Source organism: Loxodonta africana, chromosome 2 (genome assembly GCF_030014295.1).
Source record: "Loxodonta africana isolate mLoxAfr1 chromosome 2, mLoxAfr1.hap2, whole genome shotgun sequence".
NCBI classification, from domain to species: Eukaryota; Metazoa; Chordata; class Mammalia; order Proboscidea; family Elephantidae; genus Loxodonta; species Loxodonta africana.
In genome coordinates this window covers 70,567,543-70,590,406 of record NC_087343.1, presented here as the reverse complement: position 1 = coordinate 70,590,406, position 22,864 = coordinate 70,567,543, and the positions used below count along the sequence as shown (strand labels likewise).

Sequence of the window (22,864 nt, the reverse complement as noted above, 5' to 3'; positions counted from 1 at the left end):
ATATACCATGGACTGCCAAAAAAACGAACAAATCTGTCTTGGAAGAAATACAAGCAGAATGCTCCTTAGAGGCAAGGATGGCGAGACTGCATCTTACATACTTTGGGCATGTTGTCAGGAGGGATCAGTCCCTGGGGAAGGGCATCATGCTTGGCAGAGTACAAGGTCAGCGGAAAAGAAGAAGACCCTCAACGAGGTGGATTGACACAGTGGCTGCAACAACGAGCTCAAGCATAACGATTGTAAGGATAGCTCAGGACCGGGCAGTGTTTCGTTCTGTTGTGCATAGGGTCGCTATGAGTCAGAACCAACTCGAGGCACCTAACAACAACAGTTGCAATAACACAATTAGAGTCATATACGAAATTTTAAGTAATTTGAATGAGTATGCATGCAATTAACTCCAAGAAATAAAGATTTTTTTTTAAATCTATTTTAAAAAACTTGAACTGTGCTGAAACCCTAAGACAAAATTTAAAAAATGGGAGACAACACACAAATACAGATAGACAACATTATGGCAACATTAAGAATATCATATCTCTATTCTAAAATAAACATAAAAATAACTAAAGGTAATTCTTGAAAGACAATATTAACATACCTTTGGAAGCTCTTCAATCTGATTAGCATCTAAATAGAGCTCCTCCAACGTTTTCTCAAAAGTAAAAATCTCTTTGGGAACCTGTTCCAAACTGCAATGCGAATAATCCAAAGTAGTTACTGTCTCCTCTTCCCCTCGTAGGCAACGACATGGTACCAGCCGCACAAACAAACTTCGTTTTGTAGTCATTTTTAGACACTGCAATATTCAAATAAAAATCAATGTAATTAAAACATACACTTTCTAACAATTTTTCTGAATAAATTATTCCAATTCAAATATCACAGCTAAACACAAACACAATGGAATACATTTAACATTGTTTTAATATCCAAATTTGTATCTATTATGTACTTAAAAACTTTACAAAATAATCTGTAAAGTAACTATATGCTTCTAAAGGAAACAGTGTTTTATGAGTCTGCTTATTAGCTCTCAAAAGGAAAAACCCTAATACAAAAAAAGGTTTCTCTTCAATTTCTGCTTAAGAGTACTCTGTTTCTTACATCTTACAACACGGATGAATCTGGAGGGCATTATGTTGAGTGAAATAAGTCAATCACGGAAGGACAAATATTGCATGACAGCACTATGATAAAAACTCAAGAAAAGGTTCACACACACAAAAAAACATTCTTTGACGGTTACAAGGGTGGGAAGAGAAGTGGAGGGGAAATCGCTAACAAACAGTAGACAAGTGTCAACACTGGTGTAGGGAAGGACAATATACAATACAGGGGAAGTCAGCACAACTTAATCAAAGCAAAGTCATAAAAGTTTCCTAGATACATTCAGGGGGACCAAGTTACTGGAGCTGAGGGCTGGGAACCATAGGTCTTGAGGGGACATATACGTCAATTGGCATAACATAGTTCATAAAGAAAATGTTCTACACCCTACTTTAGTGAGTAGCATCTGGGGTCTTAAAAGCTTGTAAAAGGCCATCTAAGACACATCTATTAGTCCCATCACATCTGGAGCAAAGGAAAATGAAGAAAATCAAAGACACAAGGAAAATATTAGTCCCAAGGACTAATGGACCACATGAACTATAGCCTCCACCAGCCTGAGCCCAGAAGAACTAGATGGTGACCTGCTACCACCACCGAACCCTCTGACTGGGATCACAATAAAGGACAGAGCAGGAGAAGAATGTAGAACAAAACTCAAATTCACAAAAAGAGACCAGATTTACTGGTCTCACAGAGACTAGGTGAATCCCTGAGACTATGGTCCCTGGACACAGTTAACTCAGAAATGAAACCACTCTCCAAAGCCCACTTTCCAGACAAAGATAAGACAGTCCTATAAAACAAAGAGTAACATACGTGAGAAACGTGCTTCTCTTCAATCAAATGTATGACACCAAATGGCCAACTCCCACCCAAAAGCAAGAGGAGAAGGCAGGAAGGGACAGGAATAGTAGGCAAATGGAAACAGGGAACCTGGAGTGGAAAGCAGAAGACTGCTGTCACATTGTGGGGACTGCGACCAATGTCACAAACAGTATGTGTATAAATTTTTGAATGAGAAACTAACTTGGGCTGTAAACTTTCACCTAAGTAAAATAAAATTAAAAGGGAAAAAAAATGAGTACTTTGTTTCTTAAGAACTTGATGATGTGCATTTCTGATTAGGAATTTGAAACACAAAGATATTTTCAGATCTTCCTAATTAGTTATCAGGGATCCAATTATCCTTTAGCATTCCTATGACTCTCCCACATAAAATTCCAGTCTCTGGGTTGAGGGCTGGGGACACCTAGCTCAGTTGGCATGACATAGTTTATTAAGAAAATGTTCTACATCCTGCTTTGAGGAGTAGCATCTGGGGTCTTAAAAGCTTGTGAGCGGTCATCTAACATATGTCTACTGATCCCACGCCATTTGGAGCAAGGGAGATTGAAGAAACCAAAAACACAAGGGAAAAGATTAGCCCCATGGACTGCTGGACCACAACTACCACAGTCTCTACCAGACTGAGGTCAGCACAACTAGATACTGCCTGGCTACCACCGCCGACTGCTGTGACAGAGATCATAACAGAGGGTCCTAGACACAGCTGGAAAAAATGTAGAACAAAATTCAAACTCACACACAAAAAAAGACCAGACTTACTGCTCTGACACAGACTGGAGAAACCCCAAGAGTACGGCCCCCAGGCATCCTTTCCATTCTGTACTGAAGTCACTCCTGAGAGTCACACTTCAGCCAAAGATTAGACAGGCCTATAAAGCAGTAGGAAACCCTGGTGGTGTAGTGGTTAAGTGCCACAGCTGCTATCCAAAGGGTCGGCAGTTCGAATCCGCCAGGCACTCCTTGGAAACTCTATGGGGCAGTTCTGATCTGTCCTATAGGGTTGCTATGAGTCGGAATCTACGGCACTGGGTTTGGTTTTTTTAATAAAACAGTAACAGAGACTAAATGGGCACACCAGCCCAGGGGCAAGGACCAGAAGGCAGGAGGGGACTAGAAAACTGAACAAACGGAAATGACAACCCCAAGTTCAAGAAGGGGAGAGTGTTGACACATTGCAGCGTTGGCAACCAATGTCACAAAACAAAATGTGTATTGTTTAATGAGAAACTAATTTGCTGTGTAAACTTTAACCTGAAACACAATAAAAATTTTAAAAATTCCAATCTACTTCACTCTCATGTATACTGTGTTTCACTTAAATATTGGCCTTATAATTTTTCCAAAGGGCTTATGGGCCTTAGATTTGTTTAAAGTATACACAGTGGACAAAAAACTGATTAAATAAAGACCTCATTATTCCAAACTATCTTGGCTCATAAGAGGCCAATTCTGAATTAGTGAAAATTCTCAAGTAACAATTTTATTAAAAGAACCGGGGCGGTGCAGGCAGTTTGCAATCAGCTGCTAAACAAAATAAAGGTTGGTGGTTCGAACCCTCACAGTGGCTCTGCAGAAGGAAGGCCTAGTGATCTGCTTCCATAGAGATTACAGCCACGAAAACCCTATGGAGCATTTCTATTTTGTAAGTCATGGGGTTGCCATGAGTCAAACACCAACTTGACAGCAGCTAACAACAACAACAATTTTATTAAGCATACAAAGTATGTATATAGGCAACTCCAAGGAGCTGACGGCTATATTAGGGGAGAAAGGCCTACTTCAACAGGTAAGAATTATTGATAATGTAATCAATTCTTTGAGTGTATAATGATAACTACTTCCCCTAGGCAGACGATTCTATTAGATTACTTCTAACCAGAGCCAGGACCAGCTTTACACTAGAAAGGCTAGCACCAGGGGCACCAAAACACTCACTAAAGGAAAGAAATAATACTTTAACACAATCTTTCCTAAAATATCAGTACTACTGCAAAATAACCCATTCAGGAAAAAAAAAAAAGTCCAATTTTTAAATAAAGACAGGATCAGTATTGATATTTCCTTTTACCTCAGGCTCCAACCTGGCTAACTTTTCTAATTCAAATTATACAACATTCTTAAAGTGTTTGACAACTCTTCTAAAGCAGGGTAAGTATATCCCTTGCAATCGTCTTAAAAACCTGACTTTCTTAACCAATCTTTCAAGGTATCACTATGTGCAAGGCAAATAGCCCTGGTTGCACACTGGTTAAGCACTTGGCTGCTAGCTGAAAGGTTGGCAGTTCGAACCCACCGGCCACTCCATGGGAGAAAGATATGGCAGGCTACTTCTGTAAAGATTACAGCCTCAGAAGCCCTTTGGGACAGTTCTACTCTGTCTTCCGGGTCGCTATGAGTTGAAATCAACTCAATGGCAATGGGTTTTGGTGATGTGCAAGGAACTGTGCTAAGATCCTTAGGTAAACTATATGCACACTGTCATTTCATTTTCACTATGACTTTATAAGGCATGTACTATTACCCCATTTTTCCATAAATAAACTGAGTCTTTCTTATGTACTGCACTATACTGCTTCTCAATATACAATGACATAGACTTGAACTCAGGTCTCAAGAAGACTCAAATATTAATAGATCTTTACTATTATTTTTCTTCTAGAGTTTCAGAAAGAAATTAGAATTTCAAACATTAAGTATTTTTATTAAAAATGTTTGTCATCAAAGGATATGAATAGGTACTTCACCAAAGAAGACATTCAGGAGGCAAACAGATACATGAGGAAATGCTCATGATCATTAGCCATTAGAGAAATGCAAATCAAAACTACAATGAGATTCCATCTCACTCCAAAAAGGCTGGCATTAATCCAAAAAAACACAAAATAATAAATGTTGGAGAGGTTGTAGAGAGACTGGAACACTAACACACTGCTGCTGGGAATGTCAAATGGTGCAACCACTTTGGGAACCAATTTGGCGCTTCCTTAAAAAAACTAAAAATAGAACTACCTTAAAATCCAGCAATCTCACTCCTTGGAATATATCCTAGAGAAATAAAAGTCCTCACACGAATAGATAAATGCACACCCATGTTCACTGCAGCACTTTTTACAATAGCAAAAAGATGGAAACAACCAAGGTGCCCATCAATGGATGAACAGATAAACAAATTATGGTATATTCATGAAATGGAATACTATGCAATGATAAAGAACAACGATGAATCCATGAAAACATAACATGGATGAATCTCGAAGGCATTATGCTAAGTGAAATTAGTCAATTGCGAAAGGACAAATATTGTATAAGACCACTATCATAAGAACTCAAGAAAAGGTTTAAACACAGAAGAAAACATTCTTTGATAGTTACAAGGGTGCGGAGGGAGGGAGAGGGGTATTTACTAATTAGATAGTAGACAAGAATTATTTTAGGTGAAGGGAAGAACAACATACAATACAGGGGAAGTCAGCACAACTGGACTAATCCAGAAGCTAAGAAGTTTCCTGAATACAACCAAACACACTGACAGAGTAGCAGAGTCAGGGGTCTGGGGACCATGGTTTCAGGGGACATCTAGGACAACTGGCAAAACAAAGTGTATTAAGTGCATTTGGTGAGTGGCATCTGGGATCTTAAAAGCTAGCAAGCGGCCATCTAAGATGCATCAATTGGTCTCAACCCACCTGGGGCAACGGAGAATGAAGAACACCAAAGACACAGGGAAAATATGAGTCCAGGAGACAGAAAGGGCCACATAAGCCAGAGACTAGAAGTACTGGATGGTACCCGGCTACCACCAATGACTGCCTTGACAGGGAACACAAAAGAGAATCCCTGAAGGAGCAGGAGAAAAGTGGGATGCAGAACTCAAATTCAAATAAAAAGACCAGACTTAATGGTCTGACTGAGACTGGAGAGGACCCCAGAGATCATGGTCCCCGGACTCTGTTAGCCCAAAACTAAAACCATTCCCTAAGCCAACTCTTGAGACCAAGATTAGACTGAACTATAAGACATAAAATGATGCTGTTGAGGAGTGCTTCTTAGCTCATGTAGACACATTAGACTATGGGTAGCTCCTGTCTAGAGGCGAGATGAAAAAGCAGAGGGGTGACAGGAGCTGGCTGAATGGTCATGGGAAATACAGGGTAGAGAGACGGAGTGTGCTGTCACATTATAGGGAAGGCAACTAGGGTGTCATACAATGTGTGTATAAGGTTTTGTATGAGAAACTGACTTGAATTGTAAACTTTCACTTAAAGCACAATTTAAAAAAAAAATCTTTGTCAACAAATACTCAGGAGCATTTACAGAATGCTTTTTTTTTTTTAGTAACAATCTATGTTTATGTGCAGGCATGTGTTACCAATAAAAATAAACCGTTTTATTCATCTAGTAAGTAAGATGAATTTAACTGCTAAAGGGGAATTTAGCTTATACTTGAGAGTTTATGAGGGATTAAAAAATTCCAAGCATGAACACAAAATGTCTTGTTCCAGAGATTTTAAGAATACAACAGATAATAAGTTAGGGGGACACTTAAGAACAATGTGAAACAACTATAGCTACATGTGACTATTTAAACTTATAAATGAAGTAAAATAAAAAATTCACTTTTTTACCATATTTTAAGTGCTCAACAGCCACATGTGGCTAGCAACTACTGTATTAAATAGTGAAGATACAGAACATTTCCACTGCAGCAGAATGTTCTATGGGAATGGTATAATGTCTCAAAACTATTATTCTGGTACTTCATATTAAAAATACTTCACGGTTATATTTATGTAGTATGATAGTATCCAAGAGCTTGGAAGGTATGGCCTAAAAATCCATTTCCCAGAAACCATACTGGACTGGGGCATATAAAGCACAGCTAAGAATAAAGGACATGAATGTTATTAGAATAAAAATACAGACAATTTAAAAAAAGAGCATATTTATTTTAAACATGATTATATATGTAGGCCACTTGAGGCATAAGACAATTTATGAGGCAAAATAATTGCTAATGAAGGTTATACAACTCCCGAGATTTTAAGGTAGTATTAATAGTAATTAGATCATGTTGCGGGTACACAGAAGGAACATGAAGAACTCCTCAAAAAGGACAATGAATTCAGAAAAGAGAAATTGGATGCTTAGCTCTAGGAAGCTGCATAAAGTCTACTTCTCAAAGGAAAACTTCCTATGGACAGAGGCTGTAAAGACAATTCAGGTATCAGACTAAATTTACTGGGCCTGGAGTCAATAAACAATGGACTCAATTGCGTACAAGCCTACAGATGGAAGTAGTATAGACTACAATTACTGATAGATAAGAAAGGTGTTGTTGTGTGCCATCAAGTCAATCCTGACTCATAGAGACCCCGACAGAGTAGAACTGCCCCAAAGGGTTTCCTAGACTGTAATCTTTACAGGAGCAGATCACCAGGTCTTTTCTCCTGTGGAGCTACTGGGTGGATTCAAACTGCTAACCTTACAGTTAGCAGCCAAGCACTTAATCACTGTACTACCAGGGCGTATCAATAAAAAAGGAGAGGAGCCTTAATCCCTGAGGACAGAGGAGAAAAGTACCATATCAATGAGAAATGCCTAAAAACACCCAAAATAATCCTTCTTTACACAATAAGACAAGGAAACAAATCAAAAAGGAGAAAGCCTAGCCTGGTGTGAACAGGCACTGATCAAGGTTAGGGCAGCTGACTGAAATTCTAAATGTTGTGATAAGGAAGGGCACTTATAAATCAGATTTTAACACTGTAGATGTTAGAATACTGTAATCATAATAGAGGAAAAAGAGCCAACCAAGAAAAAAGTTGAGATAATAAACCAAACGCTTTCTAACAAAAAATATTAAAGATACTTACCACTGGGTTGAATTTATCTCCCTGATGTTTCTTAATTGAGCCAACATTCTATGGAAAGCAAAAGGAGAAACAAAAGAATAAAAAATGGATCTTTCTTCTCATTTCTAATTCACCTCAAAAGCAAATTTCAAATTTTTTAAATATCACCAATGTAAACTGAAAATACTATGACCAAATAAGCAAAAACAAAATACAGCTTCTTTAAAACATACACACACACACACACACACACACACAAATAATAAATGGCTAATTTCTTAACCAATTCTTCATATTGAAAGCCTTCATCCGTATCAAATAACAAATACCTTTTTATCCAGCAGTAAAGTTCCATTTATTTGAACTCTCAGGTGGAGAATAATAATTCTTCCATGCAAATAAAACCCTAAGCACCAATTATATAATATAAAGTTAGTAGATGATTTTGTCACGTGGCAGAAACTTGCTTTCCAGGTAATGGTATGTGTGGCAAAGGGACATATTTAAGATCAATGACACGTACTCAGAAGTCTGCTCTGGGAGTGAAAAGGGAGTTTGTTCTGGGAAAACATTTGCTTTCCTGATAAATGGTACACGTTTATCTGACACCATGACTCTCCCACCTTTTAGCCTTAAATCTGTACACAATGTCTAGTGCTGCAACAGCCATCCTGTGATCACAAGACAACAAACAAGAGAACTGAAAGCTAATGAATGGAATCCTGGAAAGATGGCAGCCATGAGCAGTATAAGATCCCAACCCTCCCACATGATCACCAAGAAAAGTAACTAGAAATCTGTAATCTCAATACTGTAAGAATTCTGAAAAGTAGGTGGAGGAGCACAGAAACTAACCATACACTGAAACAAGAGAGAAAGACCACTTTTAAAATTAAGAAAAACTTCCTCTTCTACTGTTCCCACCTCTGGCACAGGAGCCAGGCAGCTACAGCAGAGGTGTTCCACTGCTCTCAAAAGAGGGGGCTCCAATCTCTGGATCTGGAGTGGATTGGGCAGACTTTGCTGAAACCGTTCACTGTGTCTGTTCTGATCTGTCTGGAGGCTGCCGTGGCCTGGTCTGAACCAGAGCTCACACCAGGTGGGGGAAGGAGTAATGACCAAAGACTGATGCTATGACCACCTGAGAGCATCTGGCAGAGAACAGTGCTTTTGAAAGTATCATATAAATAGGAGAACTGAAAAAGTCACATGTGCACATGCTTGGAGATAACACATTATAATACTATAATGTCCAGTCTGCAACAAAAAATCACAAGGTATGCAAGGAAACTAGAAATTATAGTCCATTCCAAAAAACAAGACATTGAGGATACTGGGATGATGGCAACGTAAGCAGGTCTAGGATCCTGGCCCTCCCTACATGAAAAAGCAAGAAAAGCAACTAGAAACCATACTCAACCCTGTAAGAACCCTGAACAAGTAGATAAGGAGAAGTATCAACCATCTGTAAACTGAAAAAAAGTACAGGATAAATTTCAAACAGTAGGAAAATCTCTTCTTCCACTGCCCTTCCCCCTCTTGCTCCTAGTATAGCAGACAGACACCTGCAGCAGATCCACAGCGACATTCTTAGCCAACCCAGGGCTCTCCAGTGCATTAAGAAGGGCCTCAATCTCTGACTCCCGAGGAAATAGGACATATTTTCCTGGAAGACTGTTCAAGGTTTATGTTCTGACCATTCTGGGTACAGCTTGAAAAACTGGGACCTCAGTCTGGCCTGAATTGGAGTTTTCTGAGAGGAAGGAGGGTGCTGTAAGAAATTAAAGTTATTGCCTTCCTGAGAGGACACTGGTCAATGTGCATTTTCGGATCCATCTGGGAGCCACTGAAGAGCTGAAAGCTCAATCTGGCCTGAATCAGAAATCTCCCAGGGGTGGGGTGGGAGTGGTGAGCCAAGTCTGAAGACTCCACCTGCCTAAGAGTTTTTTTTTTTTTTTTGCAAAAATTTGTGCATACAGAGGACAGACGAAGCTAACACCTTGTAACAGCGTAAACTTCAACAAAAAAATCACAAGGCACGTAAAGAAAGTGGAAATGATGGCCAGTTCAAAAGGAACAACATGAAAAAGAGAAACTGTCTCTGTGGAAACTTGGATAATGAGCAGACTGAAAGAATGTAACACAACAACATTAAGCTAGCTCAAAGAACTTAAAGAAAATGCAGACATAGTACCAAAGGAAATCAGGAACACAATGCATGAACAAAATGAGAGTATACCATATTTATACTCAAATAACACGTGCTTTTCTGTGTCTGTTTAACGGTCATGCCCTCCCCCCACAAGGTATTTTCATAACTGTGCTATGATAATTTTTTTTTTTTTTTTTTTTACAGCAACGTGTGGAAAAGGATTGGCATGGTGGTATCTGTGAAGATGCCTCATAGGAGGAGAGCACTGTTGGCAAACAAATACAGAAGGCACACATTATTTGCATAATGGTAAAAAAAAAAAAAAAAGACACTTCAAAGAAACCTGGAACTGAAAGATACAAAAACCTAAATAGAAATCTTATTAGAAGGACTTAGCAGCAGAGTTAATCTGCCAGAAAAAAAGAATCAGTGAACTATAGGATAAGGCAATCAAAATTATGGAGTCTGTAGATCAACAAGGCTGATCACAGACTAACGAAAATGTGGGACACCATCAAGAGAACTAACGTAAAAATCATGGGAATCCCAGGAGACGCAAGAAATGGACAGATGAATATTTGAATAAATAATGGCAGAAAAGTTTACAAATCTGATTAAGGACATGAGTCTAGAAATACAAGAAACCCAACAAGCTCCAAGGAGGATAAATAAACTCAGAAATTCACACCAAGACACTTTATACTCAAGCTCTCAAGAACTGAAGTTAGAGAATCCTGAAAGCAGCAAGAACTAAGCCAACTGTCACATGCAAAGCATCCCCATTAAGTTTAAGTGTAAATTTCACCCCCAGGAACCTTGTAGGATAGAAGGCAGTAGAATAACATATTTAAAGTCCTGATAGAAAAAAACTGCCAACCAAGAAAATGCTATCCAGCAAAAGTTTACTTTCAGAATGAGGGCAAAATTAAGACATTCCCAGATAAGTAAAAGCTCAAGGAGTTTATTATCACTAGACCTGCCCTACAAGAAACGCTAAAGGTGGTCCTTCAAATGGTAAGAAAAGGACACTAGACAGTTAACTCAAAGCTGTGCGTAGGGGGAAAAAAAAAATATCTCCCTTGAGGTAATTTCATGGGCAAATGTAAGGGGTCAGTTTTAAGGTGTTTTTGGTTGGTAATTCTAGTTGTTATGTCCTCTGTGCTTTATGATGACAAATGCATACAACGTAAGTATAAATTCAGGTTACAGGGCACATAATGTATGAAGATGTAATAAGCGATAAAAACAACATAAATGGAGGAGGAGGGAATGGTATAAGAAACAAGTTGATACATGTTACTGAAGTTAAGCTGGTATCAATTTAAACCCTGCTGTTACAAGATGTTAAATGTAATCCTCATGCGGACTGCAAAGAAAATATCCTTAAAATATACACAAAATGAAAGGAGAAGAAAATCACAACAGTTCACTACAAAAAAATAACAAAATGCAAATGTTGGTAGTATTGAAGGAAATGAAGAATAAAAACAGGTGTAAGACACAGAAATAACAGAATGACAAAAGTCAGTCCTTATTAGTGATTACCATGAATATAAATGGCTAAATTCTCCAATTGAAAGGCAGAGAGTGGAATAAAAACTTTAAAAAATATAACTATACATCGTCTACAAGAGCCACATCTTAGGCCCAAGGACACAAGCAGGGTGATAGCAAATCAATGGAAAAAATATTCCATGCAAAAAAAGGATCAATTCATCCAAAAGATATAACCACTACAAATATATACATACTTAAGATTAGAGCCTCAAAACACATAAAGCAAACACTGACAAAATTGAAGGAAGAAACAGACAATTCTATAATAACAGGTGAAGAATTCAACACACCACTTTTAATAAAAGAACATCTAGAAAGAAGATCAATAAAGAAACAGAAGATTTGAACAAAACTATAAACCAACTATACCGGACAGATACATACAGAACACTCCACCAACAATAGCTCAATATACATTCTTCTGTAGTGCACATAGATCATTCTCCAGAACAGATTATATGTTAAGTCACAAAGCAACTCTTGGTAAATTTTAAAAGAATGAATCATACAAAGCATTTTCTCCAATTACAATGAAATAAAACTAAAAATTAATAACAGAAGGAAAATTGGAAAATACACACATGTGAAAATTAAACAACACACTATTAAACAACCTATGGGCCAAGGAAGAAATCAACAGAGAATTCAGAAAATAAAGAGTTGAATAAAAATTAAAGCACACCCCTGAAGTCTTCTTAAAACCAAACAATAGTTTGGCTTAATTAGTAAAGAATGTCTGCCTTGAGCACTGTGTTCTTTTAAAATCTATCTATATGGGATCAAATTGACAGCAGCAACTTGAAACATTAGATAGAAAAGTTATTTTTCCTTTCTAATACAGGCAGTGAAGAGCCCTGATGGCATAGTGGCTAAGAAGCTTGGCTGCTAACCAAAATGTCGACAGTTCGAATCTACCGGCAGCTCCTTGGAAACTCTACGGGGCAGTTCTCCGTCCCATAAGGTTGTTATGAGTTAGAATCAACTACACAGCAACAGGTTTGGTTTTGGGTAGGCAGTGAGTTTATGTTAAAGGGGGATGAAGAACTTGGAAAAGGAGGGTGAAAATGGTTGCACAACTCGAAGAACGTAATCAGTGTCACTGAATTGTACATTCGGAAACTGGTAAATTGGTATACATTCTGTTGTGTATATTTTCGACAACAACAAAAAATACGGCCCCCAGACACCCCTTCCGCTCAGTAATGAAATCACTCTTGAGGTTCACCCTTCAGCTAAAGATAGGACAAGCCCATAAAGCAAAATGAGACTTTTAAAGGGGCACAGCAGCCCAGGGCCAAGGACTAGAAAGACTGGACAGGAAAGCTGGTAATAGGAAACCCAAGGTTGAGAAGGGACAGTGTTGACATATCGTAGGGGTGTTAACCAATGTCATAAAACAATATGTGTACTGTTCAATGAGAAACTAATTTGTTCTGTAAACCTTCATCTAAAATACAATTAAAAAAAATGAAAACACAACATACAAAAACTTAAGGGACACAGCAAAGGCAGTGTTCAGAAAGGATATTTATAGTGGTAACTGCCTACATTAAAAAAAAGAGAGATCTCAAATCAATAATCTAATTTTATACCTTCAGTAACTAGAAGAAAAAGAGCAAACCAAGCCCAAAGCTACCAGAAGGAAGGAAATAACAAATATCAGAGCAGATAAATGAAACAGGCACAAGAAAAATAGGGAACCAACAAAACTACAACTTACTTAAAAAAAAAAAAAATCTCTAGCCTGAGAAAGAGAGACAGGAAATCCAAATATTCAAAATCACATGAAAGTGAGAACATTACAACCAACCCTAAAGAAATAAAAAGAATCGTAAGAGAATACTATGAACAACTGTATGCCAACAAACTAGATAACTTAGATGAAATGGACAAATTCCTAGAAACACATAAACTTCCTACATTGACTCAAGAGGAAACAAAAGATCTCAACAGACCCGTTACAAGTATAAAGACTGAATCAGTAATCAAAGTCCTGAGCCAAGTGACTTGCCTGGGAAATTATACCAAACTTTTAAAGAACATTTAAAGAAGAATGGACACCAACACTTTTTAAACATTTCCCCAAGAAACTGAAAAGGAAGGAACATTTTCTAACTCATTCTAGCATTACTTTCATACCAAAACCAGAGAAAATACCACAACAAAACTAGAGACCAATATCCCTTATAAATATAAATGCAAAAATTCTCAATAATATACTAACAAACTGAATGTGAAAACATATTAAGAGGATTATACACCAGGATCAAGAGAGATTCATCCCAGGAATAAGAGGGTATTAAAAATGAATGAATGTTAAAACCCAAAAACCCATTGCTGTCAAGTCAATTCTGACTCATAGCAACCCTACAGGACAGAGTAGAACTGCGCCATAGAGTTTCCAAGGAGTGCCTGGTAGATTTGAACTGCTGACCTTTTGGTTAGCAGCCATAGCTCTTAACCACTACGCCAGCAGGGTTTCCAATGAACGCTAATACGCCACATTATTAATGAAAGGAAAGAACCACGTGATCATCTAAATTGATGTAGAAAGGCATATAACAAAATCCAATGCCTTTTCATAATAAAAACTCAACAAACTAGAAATTAAAGGGAAATTCTTTGACTTGATAAAGAGCATTTACGAAAAACACATAGTGAACAACTCCCACCCACTGCCGTCAAGTCGTTTCCAACTCATAGTGACCCTATAGAACAAAGTACAACTGCCCCACAGGGTTTCCAAGGTTGTAAATCTTTGGAGAAGGAGACAGCTACATCCTTCTCCCACAGGGCAGCTGGTGGGTTCAAACTGCCGACCTTTCAGTTATGGCCCATGCACTTTAAGCACTGCACCACCAGGGCTCCTTAGAGAACATCATACTCAATGTTAAAAGATGAAAAGATTTTCCCTTAAGATCACTCTAATAAGACAAGGATGCCTATTTACACCACTACTATTCAATATTGTACTGAAAGTTATAGCCAGATCATCTAAAGTGCAAAGAAATAAAGCTATACTTGTAGACAACATGATCCTATACATAGAAATTCCAAAGAATCCACAAGAAAGCTACTAAAAAACCCACTGCCAGTAGAGCTAATAAACAGATTCAGCAGAGTTAACAGGGTACAAGATCAACACGTAAAAATTAGTTGCGCTTCTATACACCAGCAATCTAAAACAGGAAATTAAGAAAAAAATTCCATTTACAATAGGATCTAAAAGAATACAATATCCAGAAAAAAAATTAACTAACAAGGTGAAATACTTATACTCTGAGAACTATAAAACACGGCTGAAAAAAATTAAGAAGACTTAAATGGAAAGACATCCCATGTTCATGGATCGGAAGGCTTTATAATGTTAGGATGTCCATACTACCCAAAGCAATCTAGAGATTCGATGCAATTCCTACCAAAATTCTAACAGCTTTTTTGCAAAAATGTTAAAGCCCATCCTCAAATTCATATGGAACTGCAGGAGGCCCCATGTAGCCAAAGAAACCTGGAAAAAGAAAAACAAAGTAGGAGGACTCACACGTCTCAATTTCAAATGTACTACAAAAAAACTCCAGCAATCAAAACAATGTGGTAGTGGTATAATGATAGACATACAGACCAATGGAATAGAATTGAGACTCTAGAAATAAATCCATACATCTATGGTGAACTGATTTTCAACAAGGATGCCAAGTCCATTCAAAAGGAAATGAATAGTCTCTTCAACAAATGATGCTATACCAGATTTCTACATGCAGAATAATGAATATGGACCCCTATGCCTCATACTACATATGAAAATTAACTCAAAATGGAACAAGAACCTAAACATAAGAGCTAAAGGTATAAAACTTTTAGAATATAAGGATAAACTTACAAAGCCTTGAATTTGGTAATGGATTCTCAGCTATGACACCAAAAACATGAGCAATGAAAGGAAAATTAGATACATTGGACTTCACCAAAATTAAAAGCTTTTGGGTACTTTATCACATTAGCATACTTTGTTCTCTTAAAATGAAAAGACAACTTACGACGTGGGAGAAAACATTTGGAAATTATGTAACTGATAAGGGCTTAATACGCAGAATATATAAATATCTACAACTCAACATCAAGAGAACCCAATTTTTAAAATGGGCAAAGGGCTTGACTAGGCATTTTGCCAAAGAAGATACACAAATGGCTGATAAGCACATGAAATGATGCTTAACATCATTAATCACTAGGGAAATGCAAACCAAAACCATGAGATACAACTTCATACCCACTAGGATGGTGATTACAAAAAAAAGAACCACCCAGTTAAATAACAAGCATTGGTGAGAATGTGGAGAAATTGGACCCCTCATGCATTGCTGATGAGAATGTAAAACGGTACAGCCACTGCAGAAAACAGCTCGGGGGTTCCTCAAAAAAAATTAAATAGTTACCATAGGACCAAGCAATTCCACCCCTAGGTATATTCCCAAGAGAATTAAACACACATTGTTATGGATTGAACTGCGGCCCCCAAAAATATGTGTTGGAATCTTAACACCTGAACTTGTGGATATAATTCCATTTGGGAAGAGGGCTTTCTTTGTTAAATTAACGAGGCTATATCAGTGTAGGGTGTATCTTAAATGAGTCACTTTTGAGATATAAAAAGAGCAGATTAAGCACAGAAGCAAGTAAACACAGATGGGGAAAGACAGATGGCACACCACATGAAGATCACCAAGAAACTGAGGAACAGAAGCTGAAAAAGTGACAAGGACCTTTCCCCAGTGCTGACCGAAAGACAAAGACTTCCCCTAGGGCCAGTGCCCTGAATTACGACTTCTAGCCTCCTAAGCTGTAAGAAAATAAATTTCTGTTTGTGAAAGCCACCCACTTGCGGTGTTCCTGTTATAGCAGCGCTAAGAAACTAAGGCATGGAGGCAGGCCAAGATGGCGGAGTAGAGAGACGCTTCCAGCGAGCCCTCTTGCAACGAAGACCTGGAAAAACAAGCGAAGCAAGTATATTTATGGCAAGCTGGGAGCCCTGAACATCAAAGGCAAGGTTCGAAAACGAACTGAGGGACAGGGGAGGAAGGGATGGTTCAGAAGCGGAGAGGAGTTACCAGACCTGAATCGCTGAGAGCCCTCAGGCACCATTCCAGGGAGCAGCTGTGGCAGGATGGTACTAGCGTTTGGCCAGTTTCCTCAGGGAGAAGCAGCCAGCCACACAGCCTACTCACACCTCCAGAACCAGAGAACAGCGCTCTCAACAAAAGTTGAGTACTTGCATATACTTTACCATGCCCCTTGCTCCCAAACTGGCTTCAGTGGCTGATCTCCCTGGGCCTGAGATAGGCCCTGTTGAGCGCCTAGAACCATCCTCCTGGCCTTGGAGAAGGAATAAATTTGCAACTGGGGGAAAAGATAATTTGCCAGCTCCACTAACTGGGGGAGCTCAGGACAGAAGCGGCTCCTGTCCAGGCCTAAACGGTCCATGGACTTTGAGTAACTTTCCCCTCTGCATGGACCTGTGTGGGCCTATTTCCGGAGAATAGGCCCTTGTTCGTAGACTATAACTGTTTTTAGGTGTGCGGTGGAGAGGTGGGTGTTTGATGTCTGACATTGCTTTGCCTATTAAACAGGGTCCTCACCTACCCACATCAGGGGCAAAAGGACTGATGGCTCCCCTCAGGTCACCCAGCCACCCGTGACAGGGGTCCAGGGATAACTGGTACCTCCCAGTCCTTACAACTGGGAACATTGGGTGCCCATGGTATGTCTGCAGAATCCACCCACCTGTACGCTCTGGGGAGCAGGGACACACTTTCCTCAGAGACACTTGGGGGACAATTCTCAGCCCTCTGCCTGTTCAGAGCGTGACCCCCTGCTGTAGCCAGATACCAGTGCCTACACCAATCACGCCTGCCCCTCTGGGACTGTGGGACAGAGCCTGCAACACACACTTGATGATCAGCTACCTGGACACCTAAGCTGAATTCATGTGGGAAAAATGAATGGACTCCTGGACTGATATACCTGAATAACGGCTCTGGCCATCTGGGGACATCAGAGCTCCAGGGGCGAAAATGGTCAAGCTGGCTTGCTCAGGCAGCCCATTTGGGCATATCAAAATGAAACAAGGCAAGAAGCTACGACACCGTGGGCCAACACAGAATGAACTAATGCAATGACTTGTAGATGGCTTGGAGACAACAGTCAATGTCAGGTCACATGGACAGGCAGACCATGATCGCCTTGGTGGGCTCTCAAAATGGAGAATCGGGGTACCTTCTAGATGGGGGTACCTTCCTGGAATTACCAGAGGCAGAGTGCAGGGGATTGGTGTACAGAGTCCTTTGAGACATCAGGAAGGAAATCAGGCAGTATGCAGAACAGGCCAAGGAACATACAGATAAAGCAACAGATGAAATTAAAAACGTTATTCAGGAATATGGTGAAGAATTTGATAGGCTGGAAAAATCCACAGAAAGACAGCAATCAGAGGTTCAGAGGATTAACAACAGAATTACAGAAGTAGACAGCTCCGTGGAGAGTCAGAGGAGCAGAACTGAGCAAGTGGAGGGCAGAGTTTCTGAACTTGAAGATAAAGCACTTGGCACCAATATATTTGAGGAGAGATCAGATGGGAGAATTAAAAAGGGTGAAGGGGACTTGAGAATCATGTGGGACTCTGTCAAGGGAGATGGCCTACAAGTGACTGCAGTGCCAGATCGGGGTGGGGTTAACAGAGAATACAGAGAGAGTTATTGAGGATTTGTTGGCAGAAAACTTCCCTGGTATCATGAAAGATGAGAAGATGTCTATCCAGGATGCTCACTGAACTCCACATAAGGTAGATTTTAAAAGAAAAGTCACCAAGACATATTGTAATCAAACTTGCCAAAACCAGGGGTAAAGAGAGAATTTCGGGAGCAGCTGGGGATAGGCAAAGAGTCGCCTGCAAGGGAGAGTCAATAGGAATAAGCTCGGACTACTCAGCAGAAACTGTGCAGGAAAGAAGGCAATGGGATGACTTATATAAAAAACTGAAACGGGGGAGTTGCCAGCCAAGAATCGTATGTCCAGTGGGGCTGTCTCTTAGATATGAAGGTGAGATTGGGACATTTCCAGATAAATGGAGGTTTAGGAAATTCATAGGAACCAAACCAAAACTAAAGGAAATACTAGAGGGAGTTCTTTGGTTGGAAGATCAATGATATCAGGTATCAACCCAAGACTAGAACACTGGGCAGGGCAATCCGAGGTCAGCCCAGACAGGGGAAATCACAAAAATAAAGTAAGATTAAAAAACACTCAAAATAGGGAAACAGCTATGTTATTGTGTAGAAGACGACAACATTAAAACAATAAAGAGGGACTAAGAAATATAATTATAGATCTTTCACATGGAGAGGGAGACAAGGCCATACAAAGAAATAAAAGTTAAGTTTAAATTTAGAAAAACAGGGATAAATAATAAGGTAACCACAAAGGAGACAAACTATCCTACACATCAAAACAAAGTACAAGAAAAAGAAGCTAAGACACACGCTCTCACACAAAAACATGTACCTGGATGTTGGCTGCAGCATTATTCATTAGAGACAAAAAGTGAGAACAACCCAAATGTCCATCAACTGATGAATGGATAAGCAAAGTGTAATGTATACATACAAAGGAATATGATTCAGCCATTAAAAAAGGATGAAATACTGATACATGCTTATAATATGAATAAACCTTAGAAACATTATATATGCTATGTGAAATAAGCCAAAACAGAAGGTCACATCCTGTGATTCCCTTTATATGAAATATCCCAAATAGGCAAATTCATAGAGACATAAAGTAGATTAGTGGTTGCCAGGGACTGGGGAAGGTGGGGGAATGTGGACTGTTTCTTTTTGGCTGATGAGAACGTTCTGGACTCAGATAGTGGTGATGGTTGTACAGCCTTGTGAATATACTAAAAAGTACCAAATTATACACTTTAGGTAAATTTTATCTCGAAAAAAAAAAAAAAACTTAAAAAAAATCAAGACGTCTGTTAATACTGCTATTATGTGTTAACACAATAGATTCCAAACTGATTTCCTAATCCAACTGAGTGAGCACCTGAGCTTTTCCTTAAAATTATTTATTACTACCCTTCCCCCTTCAAACACTTATAATAAGTACTTAACATCCAAACATCCAAGATCTAATTCCTATTTACCTGAGTCCAATCCTTTGCACAGGTTAAGACCTTTTACTTTACTACAAACTCCTCCACCTGCCCACCTCATTATGCTTACTACTTCTTTGGTTCTTTATAGTGGTATTTTAAATGAGGGTGGCGTAGCAGGAAACCCTGGTGGCATAGTGGTCAAGTGCTATGGCTGCTAACCAAAGGGTCGGCAGTCCGAAATCACCAGGCGTTCCTTGGAAACTCTATGGGGCAGTTCTACTCTGGCCTATAGGGTTGCTATGAGTCGGAATCAACTCCACGGCACTGGGTTTGAACTACAAATAAAGTAGGTTTTTATGCAGTGTGTACACTGCCCTAGAAGCTGAGCCAAACCTGTTGATGAGGCTGACCTGATTTAAGACTCCTGGATGAAAATGCCATAATGCATGAAACCCCACCATTAGTTATTCCGGGCTTCCTGCAAACAACCTCTGTTACAATACAAATTCACTGAATTTCTTTTTAAGTCTACTTTTTCCTCAGTTCAAGAGAAGGGAAGCTATAGAAGTATGAACCATGAAGAAAAAAACAGAAAAAAAAATTGTAGGAAGCAGCACAAACATTCTGAGGCTAGCCTGTCTGCAAAGCTACTGTGTTCATATCAGGGTTAACTTAACACTGGGTATGATTATAAACACCATAAACTTTCCAAAGAAAACTAGATCACTCTCAACAACTTGTTACAGAAGCATTTTAACACTTATAAGTAAAGCTTAAAATACCACCACTTGATGAAAATCTTTTTAAAAAGCTTCACTTTTAGTAGGATTCAGATTAATGTTTTAGGCATAATATCCATAATTCTATTAAACCATACAAGCACTCTTTAGAGCTGAAGGCTCTTATTCTGCAAGTAAAGTAGTATCCCAAACTTAGAGAGAAAGAGAGAAAAAATTTTTAAGCTTCTTACTAATCAAACATCAGAGTTCTCCTTTCTGAAAATAAGTAACAAATAATCTTTGAATTTCTCTGTAGAAAAGGAAAGGGGAAAACCTTGTTGCTGCAATTGCTGCTGTTGTTAGAGGAGCTAAGAACTGCCAGTTGCTTTGTGCCAAGTTCTTTCACGTCCATTGAACTCTGACATGCCTTTAAATTAGGTATTTTACACTCACTGAAATATAAACAAAGACCAAGAGACAGATAAGGGGCAAGTATTAAAACTCCAAGTGTAATAGCCTTTCCTCAATGTCAGCAGTTCTCAATGAGTGTTTAAGGACCACTTAATAGGTCAAAAAATATCAAAGACCCCATAATTTTGCTTTCAATATTCCTGGTGAGAAAACATTTATATGGATTTGGGAATATTTTGCAATAAAACTTCATGGTCCATGGGCAAAACCATTTTATTTCAATACTGAGATTTTGGCTATACCAAAATAGACAAGAGATATGAAAAACTGGCATAGCAAACACCTTTAGATCTGATACCCTCCTTTCTCTGAGAAAGGCCACCACAGATCCATAAAACACCTTTACGCAATTAAAACATAATAATAATAACCCTGTAGGTAAGGTAAAAGGCTTGGCATATGTAGTAAGCAACCTGCACAACCATATACAGTAGCCCTGCTCTGAGAGCTGTTCCCTCATTCAAAAGGAGTGGAGCCCTGAAATCTATTTTAGTACCAGGTAACCTGCACACTTGGATATAGCAGATTAAACAAGAGATGGACACCTGACTCAAGCTAGTCAATCATTTTCTCTTTCCCAGAATTTGTCAATGGAGCTGAAAGTCAGCAAGTCTAGTCTCTGCATTTAGCTGAACTGTAACATCAGAAGGCAGAATCTGTTGAGCTGCCATCTTCTGCCATATTGCATAAAGACAGAAAGCGCCTTTGAAAAGAGATAAGCATAAAATAGTGATGGTCTGGGGCTCCCAATGCCTTTGTAGCTATTTGTTCTAGTTCCTTCCTGACGCCAACTGCATTCTAGCCCTTGAGTGCCCATAAGACACCCCTATATCCTTATTAACCTATTTTTACTTTCTTGAGTTGTTTATTTTCATCCAAGGAGTCCTACTAATAATATACTTGATGTATACTAAAAGTTCCTAAGCTGATAATCTGAATGTCCAAATAAATGCAAAATCAAATGTAAATATTATCACTAATTATTTTGCAAATCACTGTCCCCAACTCTCCCCACCCATCCTTGAGGGCTCAATACCTATTCTAAAAAGGGAACTTTGTGTTCCAAAATTAAGAGACTTGAACCTGAAGGCTGGATGCAACACAGACCTCAACTCCAAAAATGCCAGTGGCACAAATCAATATTTGTAATTGTCAGTCACTTCTAGACATCTGATTCTGCCTTTTTCATTACACCTCAACTAGCTACTGCCAAAGCTACTAAACCCCACGGGCACAAGAAGGCCAAACCCAAACATGTAAGAAAAAAAATCACAAAAGAGAATCAATCACAAATAGAATCAAATTAATGTTTAATGTTAAGTGACTGCATTTAACTTTCTGATGCTAAATTCAGTAATAGGAAAATATGACAAAGAAACATGCACTGACTTACTACTAGGTGTTGAGTTCTATGCATATAGCACTGCAGACACTATGATACGTAAAATATAACAACCCCACCTTAAAGGAATTTCTAATTCTAGAAGCATAATAGCAAACAGTGATGCATAATAGATCCCACAACAGGAATAATACAAAGTTAGAAATTTGGAGCAAAGAAGGCCAAAAGGTCTGGTGGTAAGAAAAACCAGTTCAAAAGGACAAAACAGCACATGAACCAAAGTACAGAATAGCTCTGTGCACTGCTAGCAGATGAAATTAAAGGAGTGGGGACAGATTTTCAAGTATATAGGTATGAGGTTGGATGAATCAGCAAGGGGGGCAGAATGTAAGAGGTTTCGACGCCATGCTAAGTAATGCGGACTTTAACCTGTAAACAAGACTCCAACCCCTAGGATTTGGCCTCAAAAGGTCTGGAGTGTGGTCCAGGCACGTGTGCATGTTGCAAAGGCTCTGAAGGTGATCCCATTATTATCCCTTTCCGCATCTGTATCCTCTATTACTGGCACAAAGTAGATGTTTAATAAATTTCTAGAATTAATGTAACAAAGGAGCCCTGGTGGCTGACACTTAAGATCTCCGCTGCTAACCAAAAGTT

At 38.9% G+C, this 22,864-nt stretch overlaps 1 protein-coding gene across 7 annotated transcripts in view; it reads right to left on the bottom strand.

Moving 5' to 3' along the window:
- Positions 1 to 22,864, bottom strand: part of ERBIN (erbb2 interacting protein) — a 170,254-nt gene that overhangs the window by 108,983 nt on the left and 38,407 nt on the right. For 6 of the 7 annotated variants that reach the window (XM_064272670.1, XM_064272665.1, XM_064272682.1 and 3 more), the window contains 2 exons: positions 7,836 to 7,883; positions 605 to 802 (listed from right to left, as the gene is read on the bottom strand). In XM_064272670.1, coding sequence (XP_064128740.1) covers positions 605 to 793 — 189 coding nt within the window. In that variant the 5' untranslated portion in view covers positions 794 to 802; positions 7,836 to 7,883. The remainder of the gene's footprint in view (positions 1 to 604; positions 803 to 7,835; positions 7,884 to 22,864) is intronic. The other variant, XM_064272674.1, reaches the window with a different exon arrangement.